At 52.0% G+C, this 17,639-nt stretch overlaps 2 protein-coding genes across 3 annotated transcripts; one reads left to right on the forward strand and one right to left on the reverse strand.

Moving 5' to 3' along the window:
• Positions 1-293: 293 nt before the first annotated feature.
• DQX1 (DEAQ-box RNA dependent ATPase 1) lies at positions 294-8,370 on the forward strand. Of its 2 annotated transcripts, XM_028832356.2 has the most exons (12): positions 294-451; positions 835-1,090; positions 1,370-1,563; positions 2,256-2,640; positions 2,998-3,225; positions 3,315-3,414; positions 3,516-3,674; positions 3,759-3,950; positions 6,415-6,534; positions 6,703-6,893; positions 7,219-7,409; positions 7,900-8,370. In XM_028832356.2, exons 1-12 carry the CDS (start codon positions 402-404, stop codon positions 8,054-8,056), a joined length of 2,223 nt encoding a protein of 740 aa, XP_028688189.2. In that variant the 5' UTR covers positions 294-401; the 3' UTR covers positions 8,057-8,370. The 2 variants fall into 2 exon arrangements, with proteins under 2 accessions (XP_028688189.2, XP_077815394.1); XM_077959268.1 differs by lacking the exon at positions 6,415-6,534 and having other exon boundaries at positions 7,900-8,190.
• A 977-nt stretch (positions 8,371-9,347) lies between these two features.
• Positions 9,348-12,815, reverse strand: TLX2 (T cell leukemia homeobox 2). The gene is made up of 4 exons (XM_001110250.5): positions 12,632-12,815; positions 11,302-12,087; positions 10,638-10,875; positions 9,348-10,535 (listed from the first exon to the last, which is right to left on the reverse strand). The coding sequence occupies exons 2-4, from the start codon at positions 11,699-11,701 to the stop codon at positions 10,319-10,321; spliced, it is 855 nt and encodes a 284-aa protein (XP_001110250.1). The 5' UTR covers positions 11,702-12,087; positions 12,632-12,815; the 3' UTR covers positions 9,348-10,318.
• Between the last annotated feature and the right edge of the window lie 4,824 nt (positions 12,816-17,639).

Consider the following 17,639-nt stretch of genomic DNA (forward strand, 5'->3'; position numbering starts at 1 on the left):
GGGATGGGGGTGAGAGTCTTCTTGTACATTTGAAGGGGGTAGTCAGACTGCAACTGTCTAAAATCAACTCCTCATGCCAAGCGATGAGTGATAAATTAAGGAAGTGTAACTGAACTGAAGACCCAGCTTGGGTGATCAGCCCAGGTTTTGGACGAAGCTGCTGCAAAACTACAAGTCCCAGCATGCCTTTCACAAGCACACTACACATCATCTGTAGAATTCACACATGCTCAGTGTGGTGGCTGGAGCCTGTTTTCCATAGGTTCCTGACTAGGTTAAATAAGGTGGAGCAAATAGCCCCACCCCAAAAGCAGGCTTCAGGATTTGAAGTTTGAGCCTAGCCCTGAGGTAGAGCCGGAATTTACCTTTGTACTTACACGGTCAGGGTTGGTGGTGACTACATGGGTCTGGAGCTGGCTGCCGTCCTGACGCGTCCTAGAGCTGCAAGCAGGTTTGAATCCAGGATCACTTGGACTGCTGTTCCTTTCCCCACCCCCTATATTCTTTATCCTTTTCCCTTCAGGACTTTCCCACAGGTTACTAGGTCTCACATAATTTCTACTGCCCTTGAGGACCCCTGCCTAAGTAAGATTTCTACTACCTGCCGACAGTACTAGTATCAGGCAGGTTTCTACTACCTGACTATAGGGACTGTCGACTAACTCTCAGTAGCCCCTTATGAAAATACCTAGCACTGTTTCCTGGCAGGAAATGCTGGGAAGGGTGGGCCCCAGAGCATGATCAACTAAAGGTAGAGGTTAAGGATCAGGGCTGAGGTGGGAAGATGGTGTCAGTCACCAAATATGACCTTACTGACTGCTCTGCCTTCTGCAGGTCCTGCCAGAGAGCCACCATGGCCTCTCAGCCTCTCAGGCTGGCAGAAGAGTATGGCCCAAGTCCTGGGGAATCTGAACTGGCTGTGAACCCCTTTGATGGGCTTCCCTACTCTTCCCGCTACTATGAGCTGCTGGAGCAGCGCCACACCTTGCCCATCTGGGCTGCTCGCTTTACCTTCTTGGAGCAGTTGGAGAGTAACCCCACTGGAGTGGTGCTGGTGTCTGGGGAGCCTGGTTCTGGCAAGAGCACCCAGGTGTGGTGGGGGTTGTAGGGGCAGGCTGATTCTGGGAGTGGACAAAGGGAGGAGCTAGGGAATTGGCCTTTCCCTGGGCACGGGGGGTACTGGACTTCGTGGGGTCATGAGGAAGGTGAACAAAGAGAGATGGGATGGGTTAGGCTGGCCCAGGAGGCTGGTGAAAGACCAGGGGACTCCCCAAATATAGAAAGATTAAAGTGGCCATAGTTCCCTGAGCACTTCTGACTGAAGTCCTACAACTTCCTCACTGGTTGTCCTTCCCTACTTCTATCCCAGATCCCTCAGTGGTGTGCAGAGTTTGTGCTGGCCAGAGGGTTCCAGAAAGGACAGGTTACTGTCACGCAGCCCTACCCTCTTGCAGCCCGGAGCCTGGCTCTGCGGGTTGCTGATGAGATGGACCTGACCCTGGGTCATGAAGTTGGATACAGCATCCCCCAGGAGGACTGCACAGGGCCCAACACCCTGCTCAGGTGGGGGCCTCTGCAGGCCTTACCCAAATCTAATTCCCCTCACTCCGTAGAAACAAACCCATTCCTCTGGCATCTCACCATACCCTCCCTCAGCCCAACTCACTCTTTTTTATTTTATTTATTTTGGAGACAGGGTCTCACTCTGTCACCCAGGCTGGAGTGCAGTGGTGCAATCACAACTCACTGCAGCCTCAACCTCCCGGGCTCAAGTGATCCTCCCACCTCAGCCTCCCAAGTAACTGGGATGACAGGCGCATACCACCATGCCTGGCTAATTTTTATATTTTTTGCCATGTTGCCCAGGCTGGTCTCAAACTCCTGGGCTCAAGTGATCCGCCCACCTCGGTCTCCCAAAGTATAAAGCATGAGCCACCGTGCCTGACTCCCACTCACTCTAAATTGTGTATGGTACAATGGCTAAATTAAGCCCTTGAATCCCAGCCAGGGCCTCAGACATTCAGCCTAACTCTCATCAGAAAAATGTCACTTCCCAGTTGGAGTATACCTTGTGAACAAAGTGTTCTCAGTGGGGTTGTGGGGTCACAGTTATGGGTCCACAGGCTCAGGAAGTCACAGCATATTTTTCTGACCTTCAATATCAAAATCTAGGTCCCTTGGGGAGAAGTTCCCCTGAGCTTGTGTGGCTGGTCAGTGTCCACACTGATTCCTCTGCCCACTACCAATGTCAACAGGTTCTGCTGGGACAGGCTGCTTCTGCAGGAGGTGGCCTCGACCCGGGGCACTGGAGTCTGGGGCGTGCTGGTACTAGATGAGGCTCAGGAGCGGTCGGTGGCATCAGATTCACTCCAGGGGCTACTGCAAGATGCCAGGCTGGAAAACCTTCCGGGGGACCTCAGAGTGGTTGTGGTTACTGACCCAGCCCTTGAACCTAAGCTCCGAGCTTTCTGGGGCAATCCTCCTATTGTGCATATACCCAGAGAGGCTGGTGAGAGACCTTCCCCCATCTACCGGGACACCATCCCCCCTGATCGAGTGGAAGCTGCCTGCCAAGCAGTGCTTGAGTTGTGTCGGAAGGAGGCTCCAGGAGATGTGCTAGTGTACCTGCCCAGTGAGGAGGTAAAAAAAAAAAAAAAAAAAAAGCCTGCAAAGGGAGGTACTCATCATCTTCTAGTCCTAGGGAATGGGAATGGGAGCAATGCCTGTTAGGAACAGTAGAGTTGCAGTATTTACTCTCCCCTGGGGTCCCAGAGAAAAACTTGAGGATTTCAGAGTAAAGAGGTTTACCACTCACTTTTTTATTCCCTTTAATGCAGAGATTTGTGATTCAGTGAACCTCTGAAATTATAAAATCTTCAACTTTATAAGTATTTGCATTTTCTCAGAGTGAAGGGCCGTAACTTTCAACAGTCTTTCAAAGGGATCTGTGACCCCAAAAAGGTGAGAACTGCCCTAATGTCCCACCCTTCTCCTCAGGAAATTTCCCTCTGCTGTGAATCCTTGTCCAGGGAGGTAGAGTCCCTGCCTCTCCAAAGGCTTCCACCACGAGTACTGCCCCTTCACCCAGACTGTGGACAAGCCGTTCAGGCTGTATATGAGGACATGGATGCCCGAAAGGTTGTGGTCACTCACTGGCTGGCTGACTTCTCCTTCTCCCTCCCTTCCATCCAACATGTCATCGACTCAGGACTGGAGCTCCGAAGTGTGAGTGAGAGAGAGATGGCGGTGGGGTAGTAAAGACAGAAATGGCCCACTCTGATCTGTCTTGGCCTTGGTTGGGGCACGGGCAACAGGTTTACAATCCTAGGATCCGAGCAGAATTCCAAGTGTTGAGGCCAATCAGCAAGTGTCAGGCAGAGGCAAGACGACTGCGAGCAAGAGGGTTCCCACCAGGTAAGAGCCTTTGCCCTCACTGAAATAAAAAACCCAAGAGTCACCAACATGCAAGCCCTGAGAAATCTACAGTGGTCTTTCCCAGGTCTTTTTCCCCTCAGGATCCTGCCTCTGCCTGTATCCTAAGTCCTTCTTAGAACTAGAAGCTCCACCATTGCCCCAACCCAGGGTGTGTGAGGAGAATCTGAGCTCCCTGGTGTTACTACTAAAAAGGAGACAGATTGCAGAGCCAGGGGAGTGTCACTTCCTGGACCAGCCTGGTGAGTACCTCTCCTGCCCAAGTATTGCCATCTGATCACCCAGTTCTGAAATTTCACATCCTGTAAGCCCTGTTTCCTCACCAGCTCCAGAAGCATTGATGCAAGCCCTGGAAGATTTAGACTATCTGGCAGCCCTGGATGATGATGGGGACCTGTCAGATCTGGGCGTCATACTATCAGAATTCCCTCTGGCCCCTGAGCTGGCCAAAGCCCTGCTGGCCTCATGCGAGTTTGACTGTGTGGACGAGATGCTCACCCTGGCTGCCATGCTCACAGGTATAAATCCCTGCTGTAAATCTGTAGCTCTTGCAGCCACTTCAGCCCTTCCCCTTGGGTTTTGGTGCTCCTGAGGCTAGCCCTTTCCTCTCTGCTCCAGTTGCCACCCCTCACAATGCCTAAAGAACCAGGCTTAGTCACCTATCTCCCTCTTGTCTCTTTAGCCTTTTTTCTCTGCTGGTTCTTGCCCCCAGCATGCTTAAATCTCTCCTAATCTGTTATTGCTAAAACTCACACACTCCTCTTCCTCAACCCTATCCTCCCCTTCAGCTGTGCAGCATGATTTCTATCCTATTCTAACTGGTGTATTGCTCACCTACTGCACTCCAGCTTCAGGTCTACCATGCCAGTGAAACAGCTTTCAACTCACCAGTGACCTCCCAGGTACCTAATCCAGTGGATACTTTTGAGCCCTTATTCATGACCTTCTTTTATACTTGAAATTGCTGACCACTTCACCTCGAAACTGCCTCCTCCCTAGGCCTCTGTAATGCTGCTCCTCATGGTTTTCATCCTACATCTCTGGCCATCCCCTTTATCTTTTCCTCGAGCTCTTTGTCCTCTTGTTATCCATTGTAAATTGGTCCTCAGGGTTCTATTCTTGCCTCTTTTGTCTTCTATTCCCTGAACTCTCTGAGCAAGTTTATCCACAACCATGGTTTGAAGTTCTACCTTTAGCCTTAACATTTCCAAACCTTGTGCCTTGTATCTCTCACCCAATACCATTCTTCTGAATCTGAGAGACAGAGAGAAAGAGAGAGATGGAGAGAGGGATGGGGAGAGGGGGAGAGAGGGAGAGACAGAGAGAGCATACCCCAACTCCTGATGGACGTTTCTTTTTTTCCTTTTCTTTTTTTTTTTTTTTTTTTTTTGAGACAAAATCTCACTCTGTCACCCAGGCTGGAGTGCAATGGCATGATCTCGGCTCACTGCAACCTTTGTCTGCCAGGTTCAAGCAATTCTCGTGCCTCAGCCTCCCAAGTAGCTGGGACTACAGGCATGCACCACCACACCCAGCTGATTCTTGTATTTTTAGTAGAGTCGGGATTTCACCATGTTGGCCAGGCTGGTCTCAAAGTCCTGACCTCAGGTGATCCACCCACCTCAGCCTCCCAAACTGCTGGGATTACAGCCCTGAGCCTCGGCGCCCAGCCCCGATGGACATTTCTACCAGAATAGTTAACAGTACCTCAGCTCAGAACTGAACTCGAATGCTCTATTAAACCACTCCCTCGCCACTATCACCACAAAATCTTTTCCTCTCTCTAGAGTCTCAGATTCAGATAATACTATTATCCTGCTGCTCTGCTACCATCACTCTAGACCAGTCTTTCTCCAGGTTATTTCACTTTTATCTTGTAAAAGTAAATATATATTCATCTGCCCTTCTCCATATTCACTTCCAGTGAATATGGTAGGCAGGATCTGCCAATGGTAGGTCCTCCTCATTGCTCAGCTGGATTTCCTCAGTAACCTCCTAACTACTAATGTGAACTTTTTCAGACACATGGACTCTCTTACTTAAAAACTCTTCTTCAGCCAGGCATGGTGGCTTGTGCCTGTAATCTCAGCACTTTGGGAGGCTGAGATGGGAGGATCACATGAGGTCAGGAGTTTGAGACCAACCTGGGCAACATAGTGAGACCCTGTCTCTATAAAAACAAAAAATTAGTCGGGTGTGGTGGCATGTACCTATAGTCTCAGCTACTGAAGAGACTGAGGTAGGAGGATCATTTAAGCCTGGGAGGTTGAGGCTGCAGTGGGCCATAATCACGCCATTTCACTCTAGCCTGGGCAAGATAGTGAGACCCTGTCTCAAACAAACAACAACAACAAAAAAACACAACTCTTCCTCTACAGCTACTCTTTACCTTGAAGATAGTTCCTTTCCTCAGTACTCCAGGGTCTCATGACCTTACCTATACCTACCTCTTCAGCTTTATCTCCTGCCATTCTGCAACATGTCATTTCATTCCCTCCACCCATCCCAGATGGCTTGCAGTTCCCCAAATATGCTATGTTATTAACTTAGGTGCTATGCTGTTGCCACAGTCTAAAACATACTCCCTGCCCCTTCTCCACTCTGCTAATTCCTACTCAAATTTCAAATACTAACCCAAGGGTCCTCATCCTTTTCTGTTACATCACTCACATCCTCACCACCTAAAGCCTTGATTAGTTATCCTCCTCTTTGTTTCCACAGTACCATATACAAACACCTATCATGCTTATCAAGTCTGCTTACCTGTTGGTCTCTCCCACCAGACTTGAAGCTCCTTGATGGCAGATTGTATTTCATTTGTTTATCCTCAACGTTTAATAAAGTGCATAACACCTAGAAGTTATCTGTCTTTTGAATAAAGTTCCCAAAGGGACACTTCGGCCTTTTCAGCATTCCACCTTTACTACTATCCCTTCCCATTTCCCAAATGGCAGATTCTACCTTCCGCTCTTCTGCCTCCAGCTGCCCCTGGGTTTACCCGTCCTCCACTCAGTGCAGAAGAAGCTGCCCTGCGTCGGGCCCTGGAACACACAGATGGTGACCACAGTTCTCTGATCCAGGTGTATGAAGCCTTTATACAAAGTGAGCTCTGCATCCTCTTATAGAATCCCAGATTGTCCAAAGAGGGGAAATGTTATGCAGCCAGCTGACAGATCTCTATGTTCAGAAAGAGGAGGACCTTTGGCTAAGGGTTGGGTTATTTCAGGGGTCTCAAGGACTTTAGTTTAGCTGGTCCCTTTCTTCTCCTAGGTGGAGCAGATGAGGCTTGGTGCCAGGCTCGAGGTCTGAATTGGGCAGCATTGTGCCAAGCCCATAAACTTCGGAGAGAGCTCCTAGAACTCATGCAACGAATTGAACTTCCCTTGTCCCTACCAGCCTTTGGCTCTGAGCAGAATCGCAGAGACCTTCAGAAAGCACTGGTGTCAGGATACTTTCTCAAGGTTAGAGGAAAGGGTGGGGGTGAGGATGATCAAAGGAGCAAAAGGCAAAGAGAACAAATATTGGTAAGCCACTTTGAAATCAGGGTCCAGGTGGCCATTCAAAAGATTCTTTAGATCCAGAAAGGACTTTTCCCTTGAGGATTTGGGGCACAAGGGGCTATGGAAAATGCCATGAGGTATAGTAGAGACCAGACAACACCTAGAGGTAATGCTTTACTTTTAATACTCTCACCACCTTTACTCTTTCTCAGTCCCCTTTTCTTTTTTTCTACTGTCTGCCTCTTCCCTTTTATTTATTCCATCAATATTTTTGCCTTTCAATAAGGTGGCCAGAGACACAGACGGGACTGGAAATTACCTACTCCTAACCCATAAGCATGTGGCCCAGCTCTCCTCATACTGCTGCTACCGAAGTCGTAGAGCTCCTGCCAGACCCCCACCATGGGTGCTCTACCACAATTTCACCATATCCAAAGACAACTGCCTTTCCATTGTTTCTGAGATTGAACCACAGATGTGAGTTCCCTGACATCCTCCTACACTGCCTATTCCTCTCCCTGGGGCCAAAATTATGGCTGGGGAGTTAGAGAGACAGAAGAAGGGATCTTAGTGGTTAGTAAAAACATGATCTGAAGAGAAAGGAATTGTGGAAGGGCTGGTGAGAAGTTTAAAAGTCTGCATCATAAGAGAAGATGCACTTTTGGAGACCTAGGCAGGAGGAGTGCTTGAGGCTAAGAGTTTGAAACCACCCTGTGCAACATACTGAGACCCTGTCTCTACAAAAATTATTTTAAAAAGATTAGCTGGGTGTGGTGGTGTGCACCTGTAGTCCCAGCTACTTCAGAGATTGAGGTGGGAGGATTACTTGAGCTCAGGAGTCTAAGGCTACAGTGAGTTATGATGATGCCACTGAACTCCAGCCCAGGCAACAGAGCAAGACCCTGTCTCTAAAAAGAGACAGAGAAAGAGAAGATGCAGATCATCTAATTATGACTCTCTCTATTAGGCTGGTGGAATTGGCCCCTCCATACTTCCTGAGTAACTTGCCTCCCAGTGAGAGCAGAGACCTCCTGAACCAGCTAAGGGAAGGAATGGCAGATTCTTCAGCAGGGAGCGAATCATCCTCAGTCCAGGAGTTCAGAGATCCCTGTGTCCTGCAGTGACCTGCCTGCCTATGGAATGGAGCTGGGTTCATCTCATCACATTAGATTCTCCCTCAGGGTGGCACCAAAGCACCCAGACAGATTTAGAAGCCCAAAGTTTAGGGTTAAATATAAACCCTGGAAAGTGAGTCCCAAGAAATGGTAGGCTGGGAATGGAGAGAATGGGGTAAACCACAGTCTACATAGGGAAGGACTCTTTCCTTAGCCTTCTCTTATTGATTGGAGAGGGACTGACATGCTCCCCATTCTCTCAACTTTGCCAAACCCATTCTTGTACTCCCTTGTGGTCTATAAAAGATTTTTCTGTGGTGCCAGTTTTTAGTTTGGTCCTGCAGTGCCATATACAACATCCATAAATCAGCGATGATACTACAGTAAAGAACCAGGGCCAGCTCCTCCAACTATAGTTTGCAGCCTCTTCCCATCTCCAGTCAGGCCTTCATTCTATGATCAACATAGTTGTCACTAGCACAGGCATGAGTTGTCTGACTACGGTTGGTCTCTAGCCTGGCCTCTCTTCCCTCTGTCACAGTGCACCAGTCTCCACGGGACAAAGGATGGGGATGCTAGAGGAATCAGATAAATTCTTCCCTTCCTCATACAACTTAAATCCAATTCCTTTTTAACCCTTAAGGCTAATGCAACCATCCCCTAACTAGACTTTCTATTAACAAGCTTCCCAGCAGCCCAGACACACCGACAAGCTGAAGTCTTTCGAACAACTTCAGAGACATCATGCTTTCCTTTCTTTCTTCCTAGGTTCTCCTCCTTCCCTTCCCCTTTTCTGCCCTCGAATTTTTTTTTTTTTTTTTTTTTTTTTTAGATGAAGTCTCGCTTTGTCACCCAGGCTGGAGTGCAGTGGTGTGATCTCGGCTTACTGCAACCTCCACCTCCCAGGTTCAAGCGATTCTCCTGCCTCAGCTGCCCGAGTAGCTGGGACTACAGGCACATGCCACCATGCCCGGCTAATTTTTGTATTTTTAGTAGAGAGGGGATTTCACCATGTTGGCCAGGATGGTCTTGATCTCCTGACCTCGTGATCCTCCCACGTCAGCCCAAAGTGCTGGAATTATAGGCGTGAGCCACGGTGCCCGGCCTGCCTTGGACTATTGACTTAGGTATTCTCCATCATCTTGCACATTGCAAACGTGGTTGTCGAATTTGGTGGAAAGGTTTAGTCCTTAGAACTCAGCTTTTCTCCTCAGAGTGCCCTCCCTCAGAGATTCTATCTGTTCTCATTCATTCTATCTAGGTCCACCTCTATGTGGATGTCAGTTGATCTCCCTCAAAGGCACTTCTCCAGGATTTATTTTCTCTAGGTATAACATTTAGTTTTGCCTGTATAGTTAATCTTGCTCCAATCTTCCCAATTTCCCTTTCATCATCCACAGCACCACTGATTTCCTGATGCTGCACATTTCCAGTCGTGGAATTACCTTTGATTCTTCTTAAGCTTGTCACTTCCAAATTATTTTCAAAATTCTCTTCACCCTAACTCCACTGGGCCCATTAACTTTGTCCACTGTTTCCTCCTCTCCCTTCTCTGTCCCTATGTGACACCAGAGCCAGATTTTCTTTCTAGATTTTCTCTTTCGTTGGGTGTGTAAGTATCCTACTCGCCTCCTGCCCAGGCGTGTTGCCGGAGGATGTTGCCAGCAGGCTGAACACACATGACAACGTGAGGCTCAAAGTCAGGAAGGAATCCTTAGCGATTATTTTACAGTTGAGGGATGATGCCCGGGGTGGACAACCCTCTGGTTCCGGTCACAATCAGCCAGCCTCTCGCGCTCCGGCACCCCCTCCATGACTTCGCAGTGGTAGATGTCTTCCTTCCTTCACACCTTTGGTACGGACCCAGCGTGCACCGCGCGCAATGCCGCTAGCGCCCCGCAGAGCCCCAGCTCCCGACCACCCGCCGGAGAATTCCGAGTCCCTCAGGAAAGCAGCTCCCATTGGCCAGCCCGGCCCCCTCCCCGCACCTCATTGGCTACTGTCCTGCAGGTCCCGCCCTCTCGGCGCCTCAGGTTCCAGCGGCGGCTTAACTGCAGTGAAGTGAAAAATGGCGGGAAGGGCCGCCTCTGAGCGGACCGTGCATCTGCGCAACGCTGGCTTGGGAGTCAGCCGGTGGTGGGGGAGCCCTCGACGACAGCCTCAAGGCCTGCCGCTCCTCACGCGCCCGGCTGCCACCAGACCATGTGCTCAGGCAGCCGCGCGCTCCACCGCTCCGGGCCCGGCGTTCCACGCCGATCGGACGGGCGTCGCTCACACCACCGAGGCGAGCCCGGACACGGAAGCCACTTTGTTGTCCTCGGCCCAGGGCTGCAGGTTCTGCAGCGCGAAGAGCGACGAGTTGTGCAGGCAGAGAGGGTCCGGGGGCAGCGGCGGCCGCAGCGGCCGTGGCAACGCGTCCTGCTGCAGGTGCAGGAGCAGCCGGCCCGCGCGGTGCCGCTCGGCCTCGCGCTCCTCCGCCGTCTGGCGCCTGGGGAAGGGAGACGCGGGGTCAGCGGGGTTGCCCGCCGCCTCGCTTCTCACCAGGCCCGGCCCGGGGACGCCGTCCGCCCTCGCCCGCGCCGCGCCTCACCGCCACTTGGTGCGTCGGTTCTGGAACCACGTTTTGACCTGTGCGTCGGTCATGCGCAAGGCCTTGGCCAATGCCGCCCTCTCCGCAGAGGCCAGGTACTTCTGGCGCAGGAAGCGCCGCTCCAGCTCCAGCACCTGTGAGCGGGAGAAGGACGTGCGCGGCTTCTTCCTTTTCGGAGGGGTCCGGTTTTGGTAGGGGTGGCCTATGCGGCGCGTCCCAGAGAAGGGCGAGAGCGCAGCTACCGGGAGGAAGAAAGAGCAGGGCAGGGTTTGCAGGGTAGCCCTAGGTGCCACTAAGAAGGCCGCGCCGCTGTCCAGGCCTCAGAGCTCCCGCGCCCTGCCCTTACCCGGATCCTAAGCATCAGCCGAGCCCTATAGCCAAGAAAGGCCCTTCCCCTGAGATGCTAGGGAGGCGTCCCCTGTAACTTCACCCTACCCTCCCCGCGCCTGGACAGTGGGACTGCAAAGGAGGGCGCGGGCACCGACGGCAGCTCCCTCCCCATCGCCTCTCGGAGGCAGGACCCAGAGATTCGAGTTGGGGGAGGATCCCCTGGGAGGATCTAGTGAGAGGTGTGAAAGGGGTCCTTGAGTTGGAGCAGAAAGCTAAGAGATGAGGAGACGGGGTCAGAGTCGGGCGTGACACTGGAGGGGTCAGACAACCTCACCCGTGAGCCGGTCCTTGGCAAAGCGGCGGCCGCTGTCCATCCAGGGAAAGGTGAGTCCCGCTAGGCCTCCGGCGCCGCCCAAACCCGAGGGCCCAGGCACTGCAGGCGCCCCCGCCGCGGGCGGCGGCACAGGCAGCGGGCGGTGCGCAGGGACGCGGATCACGCCGCCCGGACCCACTCCGGAGCTGCCGGGCAGCGGGGCCAGTGAGCCAGCGGGACCGTAGCCCGAGGCTCCGTGGTATCCACCCGAGAACGCCCCACTCTCCCCATGACCCTGGCCCCCGCGACCCGGACCTAGGCCGCCCCCAGGGGTTTCGGGGCCGCTCAGGATCTGATCGATGCCGAAGCTGATTGGCTCGTGGTGTGGGAGGTTGTGTGGACCCAGCATCCCCGGCTCCATCGGCCCGGGCCGAGAAGAACCGCCGGAGGTTCGGTGGTTGGGGAGGATGCCTCAGGCAGCTCCAGAAGCCCGGCGGCGGCGCGCTCCGGACAGTGACCTCAGGGGCCCGCGGGGCTGGCCAAGGCAGGGCGCCGGGGTCCCCAGAACAGCAGCATCCCTGTGCACCCGGAGCAGCCGCGCCCGTGCCAGCCGCTGCCGGGCGTCCGCGCAGGGACTTGCATCCCGGGGGAGCACGGCCGGCTGGGGCCCCTGGAGCTTTCTTGCTGGCTCTCAAGCGCAAATAGACGCTGGGCTGCCGGCGCCGCTGCCCAAGTCCCGGGTGGAGAGGGTTGGCCAGCTCCGGCTGGGGCAGTGACTGACGGATCGGCCCGGGTGGGTAGTGGGGGCTGGGGGTAGGGCAGGGGCGGGGCCCAGCAGTTAAAGGGGAAGGGACGCCTGTTTGCGCCAAGCGCAGGGGGAAGGCTGGCTGGTGGAGATGTGCGGGGCGGGGGACAGGGGGCCAGGGTGTTAGGAACCAGGCTCAGCGCGGGAGGGGCCCGAGCATGGGCCGCTGAGTCAGCGGAGATGCTCACCGCGCCTCCATCCTTGCTGGCCTCCGCCTTTGGGTTGCCTCCGCCTCACCGGCTTCCTGCGCAGGTGCCTCCTCCCCCAGCCCCCACTCTTCGCCTCTCGATGGATCCTGCTGGCCAACTCCTGGATTCGTTGTGGTCCCCGCCTAAGTGCCCTCGAAGACCAAATCTCGTTGTGGTTTCCCGGCTGCGTAAGAAGCGGCTGGGGAACGGCGCCCGGTGAGCTGCAGGCCCAGGAAGAGAACAGGTGTGGGAAGGGGACGGCAGGGGCTAAGGGCGGGGAACGGCCGCTTTGGGCCGGCGACCATGGTGCGCCTTCCGGCCTCTCCTGCAGGTCCCCCCCAGCCCTGTTCATGCGCACCGGTAATTGATGTCCCGTGTTTCTTAGAATTTCGATTTTCCGAAATCCGTGTAAACTGGACCATGGCTCAACCCCGGCCAAATCAGGCCGGTGGGTTCTTGGGGCTGGCGCTCTACCCCGGACCCCAAGTGCAGGGAGTCCCCAGTGCAGGACTCCGCCCTTCCATTCTGTGCCTAGGAAGTCTGTTCTCACACTCTTCCTCCTCAACGGCGGGAGGGCGAAATCTCGCCACAAGGGACACGTGGGACCTCACTGAGGCCTTGGTTGGATCCTGGCCGCCTTGTTTCCCATAAACATTTTACCCCACCCAAAATCAGAAAACGGCCTGGAGCTGTCAGAGAAGGGAGGTGGGGAAAGACCCAAGCCGCTTGGTGACCCTGTGACCTCTGGCCGTGGATCCAGGAGCTGGGAGTGTGTGAACTCTGCGTCCTTCCCGGGGATGGGACCCCCGCCGGACGGGCCCCTGAGCCTTAGACCCGCCCCCGCCGCCGCCCTGCCCGGTGCAGGCCGCCGTAATCGGGTTAGCTGGGCCGGAATTACATTACCTTCCCCGGCCCGCCCCGGCCCCCGGGGGGGCCCTGGCGCCTCTGAGCCGGTGAGACTGGGCTCAGAGAGGGGGGCGCTTCTACCATCCTGCGGTGGCGATGGCGGGTGGGCACCAATGAGCAGCTCAGCCTACCTCTGACACGTGGTAGCCAAAGGACCTTACTCTGCTGTGCCAGCCCTCTACCCTGGTCCCCAGCCCATCCCGCTGTTCAGCTCCATCCTGCTGGTTTCCCGTGTGAACCGAAATGCCTTGGAAGTCTAGTAGCTGGATCTCCCTGGGAGCACTGATCTTCAAACTGATTCTTCAGGATCCCCTGGGAAAGACTCTGCCCCCTCCTTTCTCCCCAGCAGATGGGCCGGCAGCCTGGTGCCTGGGGCAGGGTGAGGGGGTCTTTTCTCCCCTGGGAACCAGGAATGATATTTGGGCATCTGGGCAGGAAGATGAAGAGAAAGAAGAGTGAGCTCTGTCCACCAGCCCTACCAGCCCTCCAGTGTTCTCCGAAGCCTTATGTCTAGAGGAGGTGAACCATAAATAGGACAGAGGGCAGTAGGGGGAACAGTGTCAACCTGGCGAGCGCAGTGGCTCACGCCTGTAACCCCAGCACTTTGGGGGGCTGAGGCGGCGGGGGGGAGGGGATCATGAGGTCAGGAGATTGAGACCTTCCTGGTTAACACGGTGAAACCCCGTCTCTACTAAAAATACAAAAATTAGCCGGGCGAGGTGGCGGGTGCCTGTAGTCCCAGCTACTTGGGAGGCTGAGGCAGGAGAATGGCATGAACCCAGGAGATGGAGCTTGCAGTTAGGCGAGATCATGCCACTGCACTCCAGCCTGGGTGACAGAGCAAGACTCTGTCTCAAAAAAAAAGTGTCAACCTCCCCCATCTTGACCACCTCTACTATCCAATTTGTCCAGCCCCTCCTCAGCCCTGCTCACAGCCTGTTCTGAAAGAGGATGGGGGCTCCTACCAATTTACCAGATGTATTTTCATCTTGATGGAGAAGACAAACAACATTATCACCTCCCATCCCTTTACAGAAACCCATGCACTTTTCTCAGCAGTTGAGAGGGCTACAAGGAAGCATGAACCTGTTCAAATCTTCAGGCCGGGAGCAGTGACTCACACCTGTAATCCCAGCACTTTGGAAGGCCAAGAGGGGGCAGATCACCTTATGTCAGGAGTTCAAGACAGACCAGCCTGGCCAACATGGTGAAACCCTGTCTCTACAAAAAAATTAGCTGGGCATGGTGGCAGGCACCTGTAATCCCAGCTACTGGGGAGGCTGAGAATCACTTGAATCCGGGAGGCAGAGGTTTCAGTGAGCCGAGATCACTACTGCATTCCAGTCTGGGGTGACAGAGCAAGACTCCATCTCAAAAAAAAAAAAAATCTTCCTTGATAGCAAGGGCTGGATTCCCCCAGATGGGAACAGGGAACCTAGGGAGACAGCAAAGAAATATAATCTCTGAATGGGGGGCTGGTGTGCAGGTTAGGAGTTTGCTAGTCCCTTTCTCTGCTCTGAAGGGTGAGTCTGGGGGCAGGCGGGCAGGGTAACCAGTGTGTCTCCAGCCAACCTAAATAAATCCTTGAATGAGTCCGTGAGTGAATCAACAAATGAAAAAAAAGGCAACATCATGCAGACCCGTACACACACCCCTGCCTTTTGAGTTCAGCACAGATGGTACTGCCACCCAGAGACTGTCCAACTAATCGTTTAAGAATGGTCACAAACTCAGTAGTTCATACAAGTCTTCTGGGGAGTTTTAAAAATATTTTAGTGCCCCACTTCAAGAACAGATGGTATCCAGTTATGTCACTCAGACCACAGTCCTAGGACTTTCTCTTTTTTTAAGAGACATCTCACTATGATGCCCAGGCTGGCTGACTGGCCTCAAACTCCTGGGCTCAAACAATCCTCCCACCTTGACCTCCTGAGTATCTAGAGTTACAGGTGTGTGCCACCATCCCAACCTGGCTTGAAATGTCCTCTCTTGCCTCCTTGAATCTGATTCACAGGGAAAGGATTGTTCCTGCTGGTTTATGTTGAAGATAGAGGTGCTGGAATGAGTGCCCCCTCAAACACACTGCTTTGGATCTGTCTCACCATGTCCTGTGTGTCCGTGGCTCTCATCAACTTAGTCTTTCCTATGCCTCAACTGTCTCAGATCTTTATTATCTGGACAAAATCTTGGCCTGAGTCTTCAAAAGAGATCATGCTTTTCCTTTCCTTTTTACTTCATGCGTACTGCCTCCATTTCATCATGATTTATTCTTAACTCAGTGCAAGCTGCCTTCATTATAGTAACCCTTTCTCAGAGAGCTCCAGTGTTCAGTATCCCTCCTCCAGGACTTCCCTGACATGTTTTACTTTGTTGGTCATCAATTATTTTTTGAAGTGTCCCTTCTTTTTGCTTCTGTAATATCTTATTCCACATCTTTGGACTTTCGTAGTCACTGCTTATGTTTTTCTTCCACTGATTTGGCTTTTTCCACTGAAGACTGTGAGGATTCTTCAGAGCTCACACTTAAGCTTTCTTTTTTCTTTTTTTTTAAGACATGGGATCTCACTCTGTTGCTCAGGCTGGAGTGCAGTAGCACGATCATAGTTCACTGCTGCCTCAACATCCCAGGCTCGAGCAATCTTCCCACCTTAGCCTCCCAAGTAGCTGAGACTACAGGTATGCGCCACCATGCCAGGCTAATTTTTGTACTTTTTGTAGAGACGGAGTCCCACCATGTTGCCCAGGCTGGTCTCCAACTCCTGGGCTCAAGTATACACCCACCTCAGCCTCCCAAAGTGCTGGTATTACAGGCGTGAGCCACTGCACCAGGCCTTAAACTTTCTTTATCTCTACATCTGCTCAAGTTCCACCCATTCCAAAAGTCCCAACTCTCATATCCAGCCAGATAACTCTGAGACCTCCATCCCTGGTTCGTTCTGACACTTCAGCCCCACCACTCACTCTTCTAGCCTTCTAACAAGCTCCCCCTGCTTCCCTGCAGCCACATAAGTCCAGCAGGCTGGAGGACATGCTTCCCTCCAAAGCTCTTCTTTCACCCTCTTACCCAGGCCTACCAAGCCAGGTTCCTGGCTACTTCCTCCTATTATACTTTCCTTTGAAATGTTTCAGATACAGCCCTTCCTTTCCATTGCCATTGCTAAAACCCTAATTGAGGCTGTCATCACCACCACTTGGATTCATTCATGTATTCATCCAGAAAATTTTTATTGAACACCAACTATGCAGCTGGCACTGGAGCTGTATCTGTGAACACAACAGAGGAAAAAAATCCCTGCCACTGAGAAGCTTATAGTCTAGTGGAAAGGGCAGATGAAAAACTAGGAAATATGTTTTCTAGAAAATATTTTCTGAAAATAACTAGAAAATATTTATAATATATATTAGAAATGTATATTAAATAATAATAAATGCTAAGAATGCTAATAAATGCTAACAAAAAAAAAAAAAAAAAAACAAGGAAGTGAAAGGGTGGGTGAGTTGTTATTCATCTAGAGTGATTACAGAAGCCTCATGAGTAAAGACCTGAAAGAAGGGGGGAGCCATTTTGGATGCCTAAGCATTTCAAGTTGGGGACACAGTGGAAGGATATCCTGGTGTATCTGAAGAGACTATGCAGGCCCTTGCACACCACTGTAAGACTTTGACTTTTATTCTGATTGAAAAGGGAAGCTCTCAACAGGTTTTAAACAGTAAAAAAGAAACAACCTAATTTTTCTTTTTTTTTTTTTTTTTTTTTTTTTTGAGACGGAGTCTCGCTCTGTCGCCCGGGCTGGAGTGCAGTGGCCGGATCTCAGCCCACTGCAAGCTCCGCCTCCCAGGTTTACGCCATTCTCCTGCCTCAGCCTCCCGAGTAGCTGGGACTACAGGCGCCCGCCACCTCGCCCGGCTAGTTTTTTGTATTTTTTAGTAGAGACGGGGTTTCACTGTGTTAGCCAGGATGGTCTCGATCTCCTGACCTTGTGATCCGCCCGTCTTGGCCTCCCAAAGTGCTGGGATTACAGGCTTGAGCCACCGCGCCCGGCCACAACCTAATTTTTCAACTTTATTTTTAATAGCTTTCTTGAGGTATAATGGACATATAAACTGCAGATATTTGAAGTGTACAGTTTGATAAGTTTTGACATATGTATATACCCATGAAACCAACATCACCATAAAAATAATAAACACATCCACATCTCAAAAATTGTCCTTTGTCCTTTGTGTTTCATATTTTATCAGAATCACTAGCTCTGAGAAACATAGCACAAACACAGCTGTTATGTTGAGAACACGCGAAGGGGGACTCAAGGAAAACAGTCAAGAAGCCACTACAGAGGATAGTGACTTGGACCAGGGAAGTAGATAAACAGTGGCTGTAATGAATAGTTGATTAATCACTAATCTCATAACTTCTTGCTGCATATTCACTCCAATTCCCTCTGAAGAGAAATGAACAA

Source organism: Macaca mulatta, chromosome 13 (assembly GCF_049350105.2).
Source record: "Macaca mulatta isolate MMU2019108-1 chromosome 13, T2T-MMU8v2.0, whole genome shotgun sequence".
NCBI classification, from domain to species: Eukaryota; Metazoa; Chordata; class Mammalia; order Primates; family Cercopithecidae; genus Macaca; species Macaca mulatta.